At 51.5% G+C, this 19,109-nt stretch overlaps 1 protein-coding gene across 22 annotated transcripts in view; it reads left to right on the top strand.

Annotated features, from left to right (window-relative positions):
• Positions 1-6,739, top strand: part of BIN1 (bridging integrator 1) — a 55,486-nt gene extending 48,747 nt beyond the window's left edge. For 8 of the 22 annotated variants that reach the window (XM_047722696.1, XM_047722703.1, XM_047722692.1 and 5 more), the window contains 4 exons: positions 3,605-3,694; positions 3,949-4,059; positions 4,368-4,469; positions 6,090-6,739. In XM_047722696.1, the coding sequence (XP_047578652.1) occupies positions 3,605-3,694; positions 3,949-4,059; positions 4,368-4,469; positions 6,090-6,197 (411 nt within the window). In that variant the 3' untranslated portion in view covers positions 6,198-6,739. Of the gene's footprint in view, positions 1-958; positions 1,067-1,580; positions 1,605-2,581; positions 2,690-3,604; positions 3,695-3,948; positions 4,060-4,367; positions 4,470-6,089 lie in introns of all 22 variants that reach the window. The other 14 variants (XM_047722697.1, XM_047722689.1, XM_047722693.1 and 11 more) reach the window with 4 other exon arrangements.
• Positions 6,740-19,109: the final 12,370 nt, after the last annotated feature.

Raw genomic sequence — 19,109 nt, 5'->3', positions numbered from 1 at the left:
TCCTTGTTGATGGAAAACTTCAGGTGGACACAGGCAGGAAAGGTGCTTCTCTCGGCACTGGGCGCCATCAAGAGCGAGTAGACATGGGAAGCTGGGCTGGCCCTCCTGGCACGCATGAAGTAGGGCAGGAGGACCCAGGGCCAAGCCAGGGCACTTTTCTCTCAGGCAAAATGTTCCCTGACCCCCAAAGGACAACCCTGTGCGTGAACGGGAGGTGCCCCTGAGCAGGCCCCGCCTGACCCAGCCTAACCTCCTCAAGGGCAGCTCTCCCTGCCTTGTCTGGCCCAGCTTCTCAGTGTGAACACAGTTTCCTGTTACAAGCATATTCATAGGCTGCACTCAGGTCCCCTGAATGGGAGTCTCTGGGGGTGGCTGGGGGTAGGACCTGTAGCTTGAGCATAGGTGCCCCCAGTGTTGGGGAACCCACACTTAAGATTGGGCTCCTAGTCAGTGTGCTCTGGCTCAGCCCTGTCCTCACTCTGAGGAGCTGATGGGCAGGTGGGTGTCCCTGCAGATGACCTGTCTGTCTAGGGATAGTGAGGGTTGGCCAGGGTCTGTCCTAGGGGCCCCCTCTCAGTTAGAGGGAGTGTGTGTGGTCTCGTCCAGCCCAGGGTGGTGGACTGTGCTGCTTCTGGGGTGGGGGTGGGGAGGCTGGAAGAGCCTGAGGATGTGGGGAGCAGAGAGGAGGAGCAGGTGCTGGGAGACCGTCTCGGCCTTCAGGACAGAGTCGGGGCTGGTGCTGGTGGGTGGCTGCCCTGGTGGGTCTGTTGCTGGTGTCTGAGGTGGGTGGTGGGTGCTGTTTTTGTGTGCGAGGAGCTCATGCCAGGGTTGTGCATAGGCCGTGCTCCTTTGTGTGTGAGGCGGAGGTGTCTGTGAGTGTGTGCACCTGCCGTGTGTACCCCATGGAATGCTCCCAGCCGGTCACTAACTGCCTTTCTCCTCTGCCACTGCTGCCAAGTTTGAGGCCCCGGGGCCTTTCTCGGAGCAGGCCAGTCTGCTGGACCTGGACTTTGACCCCCTCCCACCTGTGGCGAGCCCTGTGAAGGCACCCACACCCTCTGGTCAGGTTGGTCTGAGTCCACCAGCACCTGTGGGCCCATGGGTCTATGGGGCACTGGGTGATGGGCTTAGGTCTGGCCATGTGTGCCCATCTGAGCCAGGCCTTTGGGGTCGTGGGGTCAACAGGCTCTCTTCACACTCACTGCCCTTCCCCTGGCCCCCAGCTCTTGTCATCTCCTCCAGCCTTGAGCAGGAGGAGGGTAAGAGCACACACAGGTCAGGGAGAAGGCCCTCAAGAGGAGGGTCAACTGAACACTCACTCGGTAACTTAGGGGCCCCGTCAGCGTCCTTCCCCTCTCCTTGCAGCAGGCCCACGTCTGGGTGCTCGCTGGCCTGGGGTCTCCTCCCACTGGCTGGCATCCAGGACTTGACCCTCTGGAGACCCAGGAGCCTGGTTCCATGCTGCCCTGTCCCTGCTGAGCTGTAGGGACCTGGGTTGGGGGTCACTAAGGACAGCTTCCCCCCTCTCCCCAACTAACCTCTGTACTAACTCTCTCCTTCTCCCTCTCTGCTGCATTTAGTCAATTCCATGGGACCTCTGGGAGGTAAGCAGTGTTTGCTCTGTGCCCACCCCTGGGGGGAGGGGCTGCTCTCTATGTGTGTCTGGTCCCACCCTGGCCTTTTCACAGGTGCATGCACATGCCCGCACAGGCCAGTGCTTGTGCACACAGGGAGTGGGCCGCCGCTGCTTGTCTCCAGCTGTCCCACGGCTTCCCGTCTGGAGAAGCTCCTCTCAGCCAAGCCCTGTGGGGAAGGGGCTCCTCAGCTTAGCTGAAGAAGAGGGTCTGTGGTTTAGCTCCCTAGTCAGGGTCTGTGAGCAGTTGCCTGGGAGGGATGTGGTGTCCTGCTGGGCTGAGGCCTGTGAGGGGGGCCTTGGGGTGGAGGGTCTTTGTCCTTGAGGAGTTGTCTATCTGTGGGGGCCCTACAGGGCAGTGGCATCAGGGAGCTGTTGGGACAGAGGGGAGAGGGAGGGACGCTTGAGATACAGGATGAACAGGGTGAGCCCAGGTGTCCTCATGTGAGCAGGTCTGCTGGGTGGGTGTCATCATCACTGGGTGGCTCGGGCATGCGGCTCAGGAAGGGCATGGGACATCATCAGCAAACACGGTGCGGCTTCTGCAGGATCAGGGGCAGCTGGTGTGGAATTGCTGGTAGCACAGTCTCTCGCCAGCTCCAAGGCTCCACATAACCTTACTCTGGGGGAGGCCAGAGAAAGCCTGGTGTGGGCAGCCACCTTGATAAGTGGGTTTTGGTGGGCGCTGAGCTGTGTGCGGCTCATTTGCACCTGCTTGTCCCCTTGGCAGTGCTAGGAGCAAGGAAGTGGGTGTGGTTTTCTCTTTACGGGTTCCATGTCTGTCCACTGCTGGGCCAGGCTGCCTGCCACAGGTACCCAGTCTCCCTTCTGCCAACACTGGGCTGCTCACGACTCTCTTCTCTTGTCTCGTGCCCTTGCCCAAAACCTCTCCTCCCTGGTTTCCCCCCTCCCCCCACCACCCTATTCTCCCTGGTGGCCCGTCACTAGCCCACAGAGAGTCCGGCTGGCAGCCTGCCTTCCAGGGAGCCCAGCGCTGCCGAGGGCACCTTTGCTGTGGCCTGGCCCAGCCAGACAGCCGAGCCGGGGCCTGCCCAAGTAAGTGTCCACCTGCCAGCCTCCACCTGTCCCCAGTCTCTGGGGGTGTAGCAGTGAGGAAGAGCCCCGAGGAGGGGGCACAGGATGGACAAGGCCTCTGGGCCTAATGGTGAGGCCAGGGCCATGAGCCAGGAGGCCCCACAATGGGGCTTGTCACTCCTGGTTGCAGTGATTCAGGCCAGACGGGCCCTTCTCCTCCTTGCCAGCCCCAGCCTCCCAATTTAGTCCTCCCGCAGATGGAGGCAGATGTGGTCAGAGCATCTACTGACCTATGGCAGGCACTTTCCAGAATTTTCTCATTTAATTTTCTCCCTAACCTAGACATTTCCTCCTTTTACAGATGAGGAAGGTGGGGGCTAGGAAGCTTGAGTGATTGCTCCCAGAGCTTGGAACTGGCTGAGTGTGAGTGTTGACCCAGGTCAGCCTGACTGAGGCTGGGCAGTGTCCACTCTGCCTTGGCTGGGCCCCCACCATGGTGCCCAGCTCTCTGCTGTCCCCTTCTTGGGGTTTGCTTGGCCTGCCCTGGGTTGTTGGGGCTGGGACAGGTGCTTACTGTTGTCCCCGAGTGTGGGGTCTACTGGCTCAACCACCAGGACAGGAAGATGGGAAGAAACTGAGAGTTGGCCAGGTCTTGGGCATAGAGGGCAGGGCCTGTGAGGGAGGGTCTTGGTGGCACCCAAGGGCTTGTGTGGCAGGTCACTTGGCATCTCTGTGCTGCCAGCACCTTCTCTAGCTGCTTCTCCAGCTGTTTCCCGGGGCAGGAAGCTGGCCTTTCCTCCAGGGGCTCCCTGTACCACACAGCAGCACTGGCGAGCTCTAGACACCACTTGGGGTACTGCCCTCCATGCCCCCCTTCCTTGTCCTGGTTACAGTGTCTGTCCTGTGTCTGACCCCATGCCGGCATTTATGTTGCAGCCAGCGGAGGCCTCGGAGGTGGCGGGTGGGACCCAACCTGCGGCTGGAGCCCAGGAGCCCGGGGAGACAGCAGCAAGTGAAGCGGCCTCCGTAAGACGACAGGGGCCAAGGCCCTGTCTTTTCTTTCCTGCTGTCTACCTGCCCTCCCGTTCGTGGCTCCCCAGCCCTGTGTCTTGCCTATGCTCCTTGCTCTGTGCTGGTCCAGGTTACAGTTCCTATCGAGGAACCCGGAGGCAGACCAGTCTGGCATCGGTCACAGAGACCCTCCCCTTCCCTTGCCCCTGTGGCCCCTGCTCTCTTGGGACCAGCTTCCTGCCCATGCTGACTGTGTTTCCATCCCCCAGAGCTCTCTCCCTGCGGTGGTGGTAGAGACCTTCTCAGCAACTGTGAACGGCACCGTGGAGGGTGGCAGCGGGGCGGGACGCTTGGACCTGCCCCCGGGGTTCATGTTCAAGGTAAGCCTTGGCCAGCTGACCCCACAGCCTCTGCCATCATCTGACCCGTCAGTGCCCTTTTACAGATGAGGGCACTGAGCAAGGACGCTACGTGCATTTGCCCAAAGTTCCCCTGCCCCCACTACCCCTGCTACCCAGTCTGCGAGGTGGCATCTTGAGCCCTGGTCCTGTTGCTTTCCCGTGCTTCCAGTCACCATGTTTCCAGGGCACACTGAAGCCACCACAAGGACTGGTGCTCTGCGCTAGGTTGCAGGTGGGACCAGAGGCTTCGGAGGATGGGGTGTTGAGTTCTCCCCCAACCTCTGCAGGTGCAGGCCCAGCATGACTATGTGGCCACCGACACGGATGAGCTGCAGCTCAAGGCTGGTGACGTGGTGCTGGTGATCCCCTTCCAGAACCCTGAGGAGCAGGTAAGGGGCAGGAGTGGCCAGCAGGGGGCAGCAGAGACCCACCAGTGCGCAGCTGCTCACCCCTCCTTCTCTTTCTTTTTCTCTTCTCCCCTTGCTCATTTCCCCCTCCCTTCACCTCTCTCCCTTGTCTCTCCCTTCCCTTTGGTGTCTCCTCCCGTGCTGTCACATTTCCCTGGGTCTTCGTGTCCCCTCTGTCCATTTCCTCGGGCTGTCAGCTTTCCTTCTGGCTTCCTCCCTTCTTGGCTCTGCCTTTCTCTCAGGTTTTTTGCATCTAGGTGTCTTTCTCCCCTCCTCCTCCCCTACCCTTCAAAGTCTCCTTCCCCTCCTAGGACAGGATCCCTGGCCACCTCTCCGTGAAACCTTTGGCCCAGCAGCGAGCCGGTGAGGTGTCCTCTCGTCAGCCTCATGTTGGGCTGCCTCTTCCAGGCTGGCTTTGCCCCCTGCCCACAGGGACAGTGTGTGGTTTCCTGCAGGACCCCCAAACACCCCCAGCTGTGTCCCCAGCTGCTTCCCAGGCCAGATACCTTTCCCTGCGGTGGCTTCTCCTCGTTAGTCGATCTCAGAGTGAGCTCCTAGTGGAGACTGGGCCTGGCACAGAGTAGGGACGGCCCTCCTAAATTCCCACAGGCTGCTTGCTTTGGGTAACTGTGGGTTCTTAGCAGGAGCTCACTGTGGGTGCTGAGACTTGAGTGTAGTAGGTATTGACTGAGGCCACAAGGGCTAGGAGGTTTGAGTAACAAACCTCCTAGAGTAACAAACCTCCTAGCCCAGTGCTAAACTGGGCGCAGTGCTAAACCTGCCAGTTCCTCTCAACCCCCGGCTCTCCACTCATGTCCTCCCAGGGCCAGCCCTGGACTGGGTGGGATTTTAAGAAGCAGAATCCTGGCCCCTAGCCCGCAGTGGGAGTCATGTGGGTGGGTGGACATGGGTCAGAGAACATACATAGGCTCTGTGACTGGTAGGCCATGACATAAAGAAGACCGAGGGAGATCCCAGGCTTAGTGGGGTCAGTGATGGCCTCCACCTTGGGCAGGGATGTATGGCTCCTGTGGGCCCAGGGGTCAGGGTCTGGGGCTAGGGATCTTGTCAGGGCTTGGGTAGGTGGTCCCTGTGAGGGGTCAGTTTGAAAGCAAAGGACAGGTGTTTGGTAAAGGGCTTGAGGGGGTGGCCTTGAGTCACTTGAGAAACTTTAACTGGTCAATGCTCACCAGAAATTTCTGGGTCCGTAGAAGTCTGGAAGAACCCCTGATGTGCTCTGTGGGCACCAGAGAGTGGGAAGCTTCTGGCCTGGGATTGAGGGTGTTCAGATACATTCAGACCAGTGCAGCAGTTAGGCTGCCTTTCTAGAGAGAGGAGGACTCACCCAAATGCCAGAGTTAAATCCACCTGCTAAATAAAAGGCAGATGGCTCCTAGCCTGGGCTGGTTTGAATCTGGGGTGGCTGGGAATGCTGCCTGGAGGAGGCATTCTTTCAGGTGGGTGTGATAGGCTGGAGGAAATGATCAGGAAGAATGAGGGGATATCCTCCCAGCAGGTCTCCAGTGTGACCCATGCCCTGCAGGGTTTGAGTGCCCTCTGTCCCCTTCCCTGTGTGACCTGGGTGCTCCGCTTCACTCTCAGGATGAAGGCTGGCTCATGGGCGTGAAGGAGAGTGACTGGAACCAGCACAAGGAGCTGGAGAAATGCCGGGGCGTCTTTCCCGAGAACTTCACCGAGCGGGTTCAGTGAGGGCAGCAGCCACCAGCTCTCTGGGCGTGTGAAGAACACCTTTTCCCGAAAAATGTGTGGGCTTTTTTTTTTTTTCTTTCCTGATTTTGTTTTTAAACTTTTGAAAAGAAAAGGGAAATTGAGAGGAGAGACCCAAGTCAAGAGGTGTTCTCCCAAAGATTAGGTTGTTTTCCAAAGAGCCTGTTTTCGGCAAGTCCAGTGGAATCACCAGTGTTCCTGAAGCTGCTGTGTCCCCTAGTTAGGTTCCTGGCCACCCTGGTCTCCCCCGCCCCCACACTGTGCCCGCATGTGTGCCCGGCCGCAGGGCGGGGCCTGGGGGCTGCCGAGCCACCACGCTTGCCTGAAGCTTCGGCTGAGCAGCCCGGGCAAGGGTCCTCTTTTTCCTGGCAGCTGCTGTGGGTAGGGTCGGGTCTCTCCAGAGACCTTAGGACCCAGACATCGGCCTGGCCTGGTCCTGCCCTGCAGACCGTCTGTGTGCTGTTTGAAAATAAATCTTAGTGTTCTAAACAAAATGAAACCAACTGACAAAGACACGCAGAAAACTTGTGTTCATTTATTTGTCCTCACTCCGTTCCTGTCTGCAGTGCGACCACACTGTGATTATCAGTGGGTTTTCTCCTGAGGCAGTCCACCCCACTGACCCTCTGCCCGGGCAGGTGCTGCTGGTCAAGAGCCTCCGTTCTCCCAGCTGCCCCACCAGCCGCGGTGTGCTCGCCATCGCCTATGGAGTTGCTCTGGGCCCCACTGAATGCTTCAGCCCCTGCACACTGGCCGTTAGACTGGTGGTCGGTTGGGGTGTAGGTGATGGGGGCCAAGAGACAGGCAGGGAAGGAGCTTGAAGAGCCAGCTAGGTGCCGCCCTAAGTGACATTATTTAATATGTGTGAGAACTGTGGGCTCAGGTGCCAGGACTCCATTTCCCAGATGTGGAAGTGGAGGCCCAAGGAGGGTGGGTGGCTAGCTGGTGAGTAGTGGGATAGGATTGTGAATCTGCACAGTTGGCCTCAGGGGCATGGGAAAGGCCTGAGCCTGGTGCCAGGAAGGACAAGCACAGCTGGGCCAGCTTCTCCCTCTTCACACCACCTGCCTCGCTTTCCAGCACGAAGGTCCCCACTGCATGCGGCCCAGCTCTTCAGCTGCTCAGTGAGCTTGGGCCGCTGTGAACAAGCCTGTGACATACACAGTGGTGGCCTGGGTCTGGAGCTGTGCTCGCGGGCCCGGGGACCCGCTGGACTTCCAGGTGGAAAGGACGTCTCCCTACATAACTTTGGATAGTGGAGAAAAGCCAGTGAAGGAGATGAACGTCAGAGTCTTAGATTTATTTTTGGGTAAAACCCCTGAGCTTTGCTTCAGGGGGGATAATCACTGCTGTGGCCTTTCCTTGTCTGTGGCTGACCGTGTTGGCTCTGCCCACCATGGTTTCCGTGAGCACGGTGGGGGCGGGGCACACTGAGCTCATTTCCAGTTACCCCTGCTTCGGAAGCTTTAGCTCTTCATTCATTTGTCCATTCCTCCTACGTTGACCACTCATGCTGGCAGAGGTGGGCTTGAAGTTCAGGCTTGGTCCCCTCCACTGTGCTTCAGAACCTGGGGTGGGGGGGTGTGCCGTGAGAATCTTCCGTTTTATTTCATGGTGAGAAATTTAAACACATTGTGCAGGACAAAACATTTGCCTTGGGTTTGTCTCAGTATGAGATTCATGGCTGTATCAAACGGTGGCTTTGAGCTTCATCCCCTGACCCTCAAGGAGGTCCTGCCCCTTGCCGTGGGGCTGCATTCAGCAGGAAAAGCCCTGCTCCGTCTCCCAGGGGTGGCACCTGCAGGGAGCTCTGTGTAGGCGGTGGAGGAAGCTGACCCTGCACAGATAGCTCCCAGAGGGAGGGAGCCTGGGTGCGGTACCCCTGCCCAAATGGTAGGCAGTTGGCCTGCAGCCGAGTGTCTGGGAGCTGGGACACTACCAGGTTTGTGTCTGTCTGAGAGGAATTCAAAATTTTAGAGGCGAACAGCACATACCTTGTCATGGCTAATGGCCCCTCTCCTTGCTCAAGGCCACAGACTCTGCACAAACAGTGACCATCCCTGGGAAGTCCCCCTGGTCTCCCCTCCCTCCTGCCAGCTCCCAAGCTCTTCCACAGCGACTCAGACACTGGTCAGCTCTGGCTGACCTCTTGTTCCTCATCCTTGGTTGGATTTGGAGACCACACTGGCATTGCTTCTCTTAGTCCCACCAGCCCTGACATCACCTGTGGTTTTTGCCTCTGGGAATTTAAGTATTCACACCCCTAGTGTCACCTATTCCCAAATACCAGGTCTGAATGGAGACACTGTGACCAAACTTTGGGTTCATTTGCTCAGCAAGCCTTGGCTGGGCATTCTTGGCATCTAAAGTAAGTGGGCACTCAGGCTATAGCTTAGGCCTTCTGTGATGCTCTTGGGTCCCCTGTTGCCTGGGGTTGGCTTCATCTTTGGACAGGGTTCTTAAAGTTTCAGGTTTGATGTCTGTCACTTGCAATGTGCAGAAGAGACCTCCACAGAGGACACGAGTCTTCCTTTCCAGAAGCCCCTCAGCAAAGTTTTGTCTCATTGGCCTGAGTCCCCAGTGCTGACTCAGTTTCTGTGGCTGGTCAGCCCCCAAAGTTACAAGGCCTTGAGCCAGAGGTGGGGCTGAGCTGAGTGAAAGAGGGTGGACACCTGAGCACAAATTTGGGCATGGTTTCCAAGGATATGGGGGATGGGTTCTTGGAACTCAAACCAGTGAGTGTGCACTGCATGGTGTCTTCCAGAAGGGGCCATGAGACCAGGGAATGTGACTGGATGGAGGCTACCAGTAGAGGGTGTGTGTGTGTGTGTGTGTGTGTGTGTATGTGTTTGGGAGTGCAAACATGTGTGTGAGACTGGGTAGACCCTTGCATTACTCACCTCAAGAGGGTCAGTATGTGATCAGGAAATATAACTCATGTGGGGGTGTTCCTCCATGTTCCAGCAGGCCTCACCCCAGAACTTGTCCCACTACAGGAGATGGTGTAGACAGTGTGTTGTCTTCCTCAGCCTGTGTGGTTGAGGATACACCTGAGTCTGTATAGATCCAGTCTCCTGAGCATTCATTCACTTGCTCATTCATTCATTCACTCACTCACCAGCCATCTCCCACACAGTCCCTGAGATTACAGAGATTACAGAGAAGTGTGGTTCTTACCTCTGATGCACTCACAGCCAAGCAGGCAAGAAAGGACCATAGGAGAGACTATTGTGATTGTGTCTTCAAGGCTCTGGGGACAAAAAGGAGCTAGCACCCTGGCTTCCCATGGGAGGAGGAGACTCTGCTGAGCCTGTCAAGGTGATAGGCGTCTCTGGGAGCTGAAACGGGCAGGTGCCAGCCCACACAGGGAGAAGCAAGTGGAAGAGGAGGCAAGCCTGGGCAAGAGGAGGGGGTCGGCTGAAGAGGCATGTGGGGGTTCAGGGCCTCGCTGGGGAGCCTGGAGCTCAGGGGAGAGGTTGAGGCTGAGGGTCACTGAAGGAAGCGATGAGGGCATGTGGGGGAGTTTGTAGAGGAGGCAGGAGGAGGGCCTCTGGGCGGCCTGACCACCGATGTCAGGAGGGAAGGAAGAGGTTTTGAGGCAGGACTGCTGAGGAATTGAGAAACACCTCCCTATAAGAAAAGCCCCATTCAGAAGCCATTTATGGTCCACGAGGCCAGAGAGGGGCAAGGCAGTCAAGACAGCCTGCCTGGCCTGCTCTCAGGCTGGGGCTCCTAAGAGGGGCCCCTGTGAGCCTGTTGGCAGACAGGGCAGGCTGCTTCCAGCAGCATCCCAGGCCCAGCTCTGGCTGCGGAAGAACAAATCACTGAGGAAGGGCCCTTCTCAGCATAATTAGAAAGGATAATTAGCAAGCAAGGAAGCAGCTTTTCTAACAGCCCTGATTACAGATGAGGACCCCGGCTGCGGCGGGAGGGCTGGGGGAGATTCCCTGTCCCAGCCGGCCAAGGTCAACACACAGTGACAAAGAGGGACATTGAGTCTTGCTCAAGGAAACACTTTGTTCAAGTCTCAGGGTGGCAGAGGTCCCGCCTCCAGCGTTTATCTCCTGTCCTCGATGTGCCCAGCTCTGTATGAATGTCTGGAGGCGACCAGGAAGGAGGTGCAGCTCTTCCCCAAGGAGATGATAAGTGCACGGTGGGCCAAGATTCTTACACAGAAACCACCCTAGAGGCAAGGCCATGGGGTTCCTTCCTCTAGAAGCCTGATATGACACTGTCATTCTTACTTTGGTTGTCCTGGAGGATTCGTGGTTTCTATAGAGCAGAGTTGCGGAAGGGGCTGAGAGGATGCTCCGTCATTATGCGCTGGTGACTTCAAGTTTATGGCTTCAGGTCGGTCCTCACTGAAGCTTTGGGTGGGTATATCTAATTGCCCATCTTCTCTGGAGGTCAATGGGCACCTCAAACTGTTTATGCCTCTAGGCTAATCTTGTCAAACCCGTGGTATCCCCTAGACATCTGCCACCTCCCCCAGGGGCAGACACTGCTAGGCACCAGGCCAATACTCCTCTGTTTCTCCTCCCTAACCAAACTGAGGGTACCAACGAGCTCCACTAAAGTCACTCAGCCTTCCTTGCAGTTATGGGTGGCTGTATGATGCCGTCCTGGCCGATGGCATGAAGGACGGCATCCCTTCCCAAATAAAAAGTCGAATCTTTTTCAACGGAAAGCTCCTTGCCTCCTTCCCTGTCTAGAAGGAAGGCTGGAGGTACAGCAGCTGTCTTAAGAGCCTGAGGCCACATGAATAAGAACAGAGGAGGACTCACTGAGGATGGCGGGATGGAAAGGTGGAGGGATAGCCTCCTAGAACTGTGTTCATTTCCAACCCGCCTGTCTTTTCCTGACGTGGCATGTGAAACAAATAAGCCCATCACATCTGTGGGGGTTTCCATTACCTGAAGCATTCTTGATTACTTCAAGCTCTCAGGTCTGCCACGAGTCCTCTGGCCTCCTAAAATGTTCATAATTGGTTTCTTCCTGCCCATCTCCCCTTCCTTCTGGCTCAGGTCCTGTCACCTCCTCCTGCACTTAAGCTGCAGTGTTCTGGTGGGTCTCGCTGCCCTCTGGCATCTCCCCCCAGTCCATCTCTGGAGTGGACTATGGCTGCCAAAGCAATTTTCAGACTCATTCCTGAACACATGGCTCCTATGTTTTCCCACAGAAGCCAAATCCCTTAGCCAGACCCTTCAGGAGCTGGCCCCCAACCATCTCTCTACCCCATCTTCCTCTACTCCCTGTCTCAAATCTACTGTCTTGGTGACATAGTTGAGCCACCTGGCCTCTTCTCGCTGTCTTACTTTTCTTTGCTGTGCTGTGGCCAAGTGCCCTCAGTGACAGGCCCTCTCTTCTACTAGTGACACCCACTCCCCTTTAGAGCAGAGTGCCCAGCCCCGGAGTCAGCTACCTCCTCTGAGCTCGCCCCCATCAGTCCCTCTGTCTGTCCTGGCATTTGTCATGCTGCATATAGTGGGCTGAGCTTAGCTGTTCCCTCCCCTGAGCTCCCCCTGCAGCAGAAACTCTCTGGGTCCCCTGGCTCCATCCAGGTCAGCATCCTGCCTCGGGTGCTCCACCATGCTCTTCTTGGACCCTGCCCTCTGGCCACCACAGCTAATTGCAGAAGCCAGGGAGCCTTGTTTGCTAGAAACTGGAGCAAAGGAGCACCAGTCCCATCACCCCAACCCAGCAATCTGTTTTGTTTTTGCCTGTCTGGGAGTGTGGTATTTAAATACTCAAAGGCAGACCGGGGCTTCACCTGGCTGCATTTGCCTGTTTAATTTGACCCGAAGACTGAACCTTGTCAGCAGTCTGTGTGGGCTCTGCGTCTGTCACAGCCGACTTCCGTCTCAGCCTGGGTCCAGTCTTGGCTGAAGCCTAGCACCCAGGGTGGTGGCCCGATGGTGGACAGGAGAACAATGCTATGATTAGTTGTAAGACAGTCACTGAGATTTTGTCAGCCCCAAGGCACACCACCATAGACTCACACTTGCTCATAGTCTCTTCTGAAATGTTGGTTTCCCCAGTGTGACATCCACCCCCTGCCCCACTGTTCTGTGAGCTGCAAACCTTTCTCTATTTTGTTCACGTGAATTCTTTTGAAAGACCATAGGCAAGATTTACATTTAAGATCTTTCAAAATAGTGTGCTGTGTGTATGTGTCCTTATTCGAACAGAAGACTGCAGTTGCTCAGCACATTCTAGAATTTCCTCTCCAAGTGTCTGCAGGCCGGTGGCAACATTGTTTGGGTGCTTCCATGCTGACAGATGATCACCTTCTGTCAGGGAATTCGATTTTTGTGTAATAGGTAGAAAACAATTTCTATTAGAAAAGTTGCCCACAGTTTAAAGTTGGAAAGGATCGGGCCAGCAGGAAACAAAAAACTCCTCTAACAGAGTCAAAAGGTCATTTGTTGGGCTGAAAAACCAACAACCCTAAGATCATGTTTACTTCTGAAACGTGATTCTTTCTCTCTTTCCCACATGGCCTGGATAGCAGAAGCCAAAGAAGAGAGTTGTTCTTCATGATAAAGTAGTTTTGCCTCTGCCTGGGGGTGGTGAGGGAGGTTGGTGTGAGGATGTTACCAGGGGCAGGGTGGGGAGAGATGGAGTCTGGAAGAAGACAGGACCCGAGGAGGGAGCAGTGAGCCAGGCAAGGAGCAAAGGTGAGTTGTATGTCTGGTGGCAAACACCTGGTGTTTGTAAGACACTGAAGACTAATATTCAATTTAAGTTGTTCCTAATTCTGTTCTGGGCTGAAAATCCCACCTTTAATCCCATACCTTTAGTTGTGTCATTGTTGCTTTGAGGAAACCAAGGAGCAGGGCTGAGTTGCAGGCGAGAACCGATCCAGGGCTGAGAGGGGGCCACCGGGGACAGAAGTCTCGCTGGGAGCAGAGGACCACAGAGCCATGCATGGAACAAAGGCCACTCCTCTCCCCCCACAAGTCCTCTGCCCAAAGGAAGCCCTAGGAGATAGCTGGAAGGAAATAAGATTTTCAAAATATGTAGGGAAGGGACAGTGAGCTGCTTGACTCAGGAGCAGAGGAAAGGCTGATTCCTGCGGGAACAAGGGTGCAGAGCACTGACAAGATGGATGTTCAGACTGTATCCAGGCACCTGCAAGCAGGCCTGGGGGTGCTTAAGAACTGGGCCCTCACACTGGATGCATCTAGCCTTGATGGTGTGACCCAGCCTTGGGTCTCAGTTTGTGGTGATAACACTTCATTCACAGAGTGGTTGTGGGAATTAAGAAGTACTGCAGAATAATTTATTTATTTATTTTATTTTTGAAAAAGTTTATTTATTTGAGAAAGTGAGCATGATCAGGGGGAGGGGGAGGGGCTGAGGGGGAGGGAAAAGCAGACACCCCACTGAGCATGGAGTGGGATTTAATCCCAGGACCCTGAGATCATGGTCTGAGCCGAAGTCAGCTGCTTAACTCACTGAGCCACCCAGGCACCTCGAAGTATTATAGAATATTTTAAAAAAGTAAAGCCAGGCATACATGCCCACATATGTCTCATAGAAATAAAAATGCAACATATTTATTTAACTAATTAATGAGGAGCTGGTGAGCTGCTACAGGCATTGTACATGAGAACAGGATTTACAGAGATTTATAGTTTCTCCTGGACAATACTTATTTGCATCTCTGTCAGCCCGCATTAGCTCACTCTGTCTTTACAAAACAGCCTGACCCCAGACACTCAAAGGCCATGCATCCCACAGAATCAGACAACCGCAGAGTCCACTAGGTCGTGTCCAGATTTCTAGTGAAGAGACACACAGTAATTCTTTCGCTTATTTAAAGTCTTTCACGTTTTTTAAAAAAGACAGTCTCCACCCCACCCAGGGTCATAATAATCTCCAAAAATTATTCTTGATCCTCAACCAATGGGTCTGATCAGGCTTGGCCTGATTATTTTCATAGGTGCAGTAAGTAAATTAATGTTCATTAATTTACAGGCCTCCTTGAGTTTGTTTTCAAATCTAGGGAGCCATGCAGCATCATCGAGCGATTGCAAAGGCCCTGGAATTAGCTTCTGTCGGGAAGTTTTCATAAGGGCCCTCAGCCTGGATTTTTAAAAGTTTCTGTTTTTTGCTAGGAAACGGAGCCTACAAACTGTCCACACCAGGTGACTGGATGATTTCCTCTCTTACCGAAGTTCCTAAGCCAAGGGAATGGTCCTGCCCTGCAGGAAGCCACCTTATTTGCCACCTGTGAGGCCAGCACCCGGTAGACTCTCTGCGGAGGACTTGGCAGCACTGATTCTGTGCATAAAGTGACTCATCACACCTGGTTAGATGAGAATTATCCCCAGGCATGGCATCCCAAATGCACAATCCAATTACATTTCAGTAAAAAGGAGGACAGTTTCTCCTGTCATTGAATCTATGACGATAACTACACTTCCATGAAAAGCTGAAAGAACGAAGTAATTCTGAATTCTGGCGGGTCAGTGGGAATCAGATGAAAATGTTTCTTCTCGTGCTCAGCTATGAGCTGTTTAACAGCTAAAACCAGTGCCAGTTTTCCACTGCAGGTTCTAATACTCAGTAAGTAGGTCATCGGACCTGTACAAGATGTTTAGTGCGGCGCCATTTGTAAACAAACAACGGCAAAGACCTAAATGTCCACCAACAGGAAATGGATAGACTCTAGTCACTCGATGGGAAAGTGAAGAGCAAGAACTACATATATCAATATGGACAAATTTCAGAAACAATGTTCACCACCTTCTTCCCAGAAGAGAAAACTACAGGGGGAGAGTTAGAACATGCTTCCAATTTTGTGAAGATTAAAAGCTTGAAAACTATGCCATCTATTACTAAGGGATGTCTATCTATAACAAAGTGTTCAAAAATGCATGGGGATAATAAATATTAAATTCAGATGAATAGCCACTTCTGTGGAAAGAGGTATATGGGAGAAAAGGCACCCAGAGACTTTAGTAATTTCTGGGGAAAAAAAAATGTTTCTTTTCAATATACAAAAGCAAAGTCTATAAAATTGCAGGTTAAGAAGGAAGAGAAAGGGAGGCACCTGGGTGGCTCAGTGGGTTAAACCTCTGCCTTCAGCTCAGGTCATGATCTCAGGATCCTGGGATCGAGCCCTGCATCGGGCTCTCTGCTCAGCAGGGAGCCTGCTTCCTCCTCTCTCTCTGCCTGCCTCTCTGCCTACTTGTGATCTCTCTGTGTCAAATAAATAAATAAAATCTTTAAAAAAAAAAGAAGGAAGAGAAAGGGCATCCTCATGGATCTGTAAATGAAAGATAACTAAAGCAATATCAAAAATGTTCCAAAAAACAACCACAGTAAAATGATCTCAATCAATCTGAATTAATTCTCATTTGTCGTTGGCTTTCAGAAAGCTTCTGCTCTGAACTGTGTCCTACAGGTCCTGATCTGTCCGTTGGTGTGACCTAAAGTTGGTTCAGGTGAGGTCAGCTAAGCAGGCTGTCCCCAGAGGTGTCTCACTCCAGTGTTGGTGTTTGGAGCCACTGGTAGAGTCTCTTCCTGAGGCACTCAGGCTGCCCTTCTTGTGGGCACATACACCGTGCCTGGCCTGCAATTGAAGGCAGAGCTTCCAGACAAACAGAGTTAAATAAGAACAACCTGTGACAGAACTGTGGCTATTTTTTTTTTTTTTTTTTTTTTTTTTTTTTTTTTTTTTTTTTTTTACAGCAGCCAGTAATACAAAGACAGAAGAGAGTAAAATACTCTACTCCACTGGGAGGGCACTGACGAGCCTTCGGGGCCTTCATGTAAAGCATACAGTGTCTGTAATAGTCACGCTGAAGACATTCACGGAGACAAACTTAACCTAGGGAAGGCCGAGAGTCTCTTCTGATGTGACAACGCTTCCAATGCAGCGCTGATAAAGGAAGATGGAACCCAGTAAACAAACATAATGACTTAGCATCTCTCGTCCTCATTTTATAAGGTGAAGGAACAAATCTTTGTGAGTTTCCAGGGGCTTTCTGGGAAGTTTCAAAGAAAGTTTTAGCTGAAGATATCTGAAAGTTTTGTTTTTATTTTTTCTGTATTCAGGATCTGTTCCTAAGGAGAAATCAAAAGAGTTGTCAGAGAATATTTGGGTGCTTGATTAAGAAGTTATCATGGGTCCCCAGAAATAATCCTTGGTCACCTACTTAGTACTAAAGGAAATTATAGGTTGCAAGATTGGATCAGTATTTGTAAATCAATCGATAAGTCACATTAATAAAGGAAAGGATAAGAACCAAATGATCCTCTCGATAGATGCAGAAAGAGCATCTGACAAAGTACCACACTCATTTATGATAAAAGCCCTCAATAAAGTAGGTCTGGGGGCGCCTGGGTGGCTCAGTGGGTTAAAGCCTCTGCCTTCGGCTCAGGTCACGATCCCAGGGTCCTGGGATCGAGCCCCACATCGGGCTGTCTGCTCCGCAGGGAGCCTGCTTCCTCTTCTCTTTCTCTCTGCCTGCCTCTCTGCCTACTTGTGATCTCCGTCTGTCAAATAAATAAATAAAATCTTAAAAAAAAAGTAGGTCTGGAGGGAACATACCTCAACATGACAAACACCATATATGAGAAACCCACAGCAAACCTCATCCTCAATGGGGAAAAACTGAGAGCTTTTCCTCTAAGATCAGGAACAAATGAGGATGTCCACTCTCACCACTTCATTCAGCACAGTACTGGAAGTCCCAACCACAGCAATCAGATGACAAAAAGAAATAGAAGGCATTCCAATCAGCAAGGAAGAAGTCAAACTTTCATTATTTGCAAATGACATGGTACTATCTATAGAAAACCTGAAAAAGACACCACCAAAAAATGGCTAGAACTGCTACATGAATTCAGTAAAGTTGCAGGATACAAAATCAATGTGCAGAAATCTGTTGCATTTATATACACCAATAATGAAGCAGCAGAAAGAGAAATTAAGAAAAAAAAAAACTCCATTTACAGTCACACCAAAAACAATAAGATACTAAGGAATAAATCTAACCAAAGAGGTGAAAGATTTGTACTCTGAAAACTATAAAATATTGATGAAAGAAATAAAAAATGACACAAAGAAATAGAAAGACATTCTGTGCTCATGGATTGGAAGACAAATATCATTACAATGTCTATACTACCCAAAGCAATCTTTGTAAACATATAATGTATTTTTAGCCCCCAAAGCAAACTTTGTTGGCAAAAAAATGCCAATAGCATTTTTCACGGATCTAGAACAATCCTAAAATTTTGTGTAGAACCACAAAAGACTCTGAGTAGCCAAAGCAATCTTGAAAAAAAAGCAAAGCTAGAGGCATCACAATTCCAGACTTCAAACCACATACATTACAAAGCTGTAATCATCAAAACAATGTGGTACTGGCATAAAAAGATACAGAGATCAATAGAACAAAACAGAAAACCCAGAAATCGATGCACAATTATATGGTCAAATAATTTTCAACAAAGCAGGAAAGACTATCCAATAGAAAAAAATACAGTCTCTTTAATAAATGGTGATGGGAAAATTGGACAGCCACATGCAGAAGAATGAAACTGGATCATTCTCTTACATCATACACAAAGATAAACTCAGAATGGATGAAAGACCTAAGTGTGAGGCAGGACTCCATCAAAATCCTAGAGGAGAACACAGGCAGCAACCTCTTTGATCTCAACTGCAGCAACTTCTTGTTAAGACATGTCTTTAAATGTCTTTAAATGCAAGGGAAACAAAAGTAAAAATGAACTATTAGGACTTCACCAAGATAAAAAGCTTCTGCACAGTGAAGGAAACAGTCAAGAGAACTAAAAGGCCGTCTATGGGATGGGAGAAGATATTTGCAAATGACGTATCTGACAAAGAGTTAAGATCCAAAATATATAAAGAACTTATCAAACTCCACACCCCCCCAAAAATAATCCACTTAAAAATGGACAGAAGACATGAATAGACATTTATCTAAAGAAGACCTAGAGATGGCCAACAGACACATGAAAAGGTGCTCATCATCTTATCATCAGAGAAATACAAATCAAAACTACCATGAGATATCACCTCACACTTGTCAGAATGGCTAAAATAAAAAACACAAGAAACAATAAGTACTGGTGAGGTTGTGGAATAAAAGGAACATTTGTGCACTGTTGGTGGGAATGCAAACTGGTACAGCCACTCTGAAAAACGGTATGGAGTTTCTGCAAAGAGTTAAAAATAGACCTACCTTATGACCTGGCAATCATACTACTGAGTATTTACCCAAGAATAGAAGAGCCTTAATTCAAAGGCATACATGCACCCCATGTTTATAGCAGCATTATTTACAGTAGCCACAATATGGAAGCAGCCCGTGTCCATCAGCTGAAGAATGGATAAAGAAGTGGTACATATGTGCAATAGAATATACTCAGCCATAAAAATAAGAATGAGATCATTGCCATTTGCAAGGACATGGATGGAGCCAGAGAGTGTATCACTAAGCAAAACAAACCAGTCAGAGGAAGACAAATAGCATATGATTTCACTCATATGTGGAATTTAAGAAACAAAACAAGCAGACAGAAAAAAATAAAAGAGAGAGAGAGAGACCACCAAGAAACAGACTCTTAACTATAGAAAACACACTGATGGGGCCACCTGGGTGGCTCAGTCAGTTAAGCAACTTCCTTCGACTCAGGTCATGGTCCTGCGGTCCTGGGATAGAGCCCCGTGTTGGGCTCCCTGATCAACAGGGTACCTGCTTTTCCCTCTCCCTCTGCCCTTCCCCTCCACTTGGGCTCTTGTTCTCTAATAAATAAATAATACCTTAAAAAAAAAGAAAGAAAACACACTGATGGTTACTAGAGAGGAGGTGGGTGGGTGGGGGATGGGTGAAATAGGTGATGGGGATTAAG

Source organism: Lutra lutra, chromosome 3 (assembly GCF_902655055.1).
Source record: "Lutra lutra chromosome 3, mLutLut1.2, whole genome shotgun sequence".
Taxonomy (NCBI): domain Eukaryota; kingdom Metazoa; phylum Chordata; class Mammalia; order Carnivora; family Mustelidae; genus Lutra; species Lutra lutra.
Note: the sequence above shows the minus strand (reverse complement) of the source record. Positions and strands in the feature narration are given on the sequence as shown.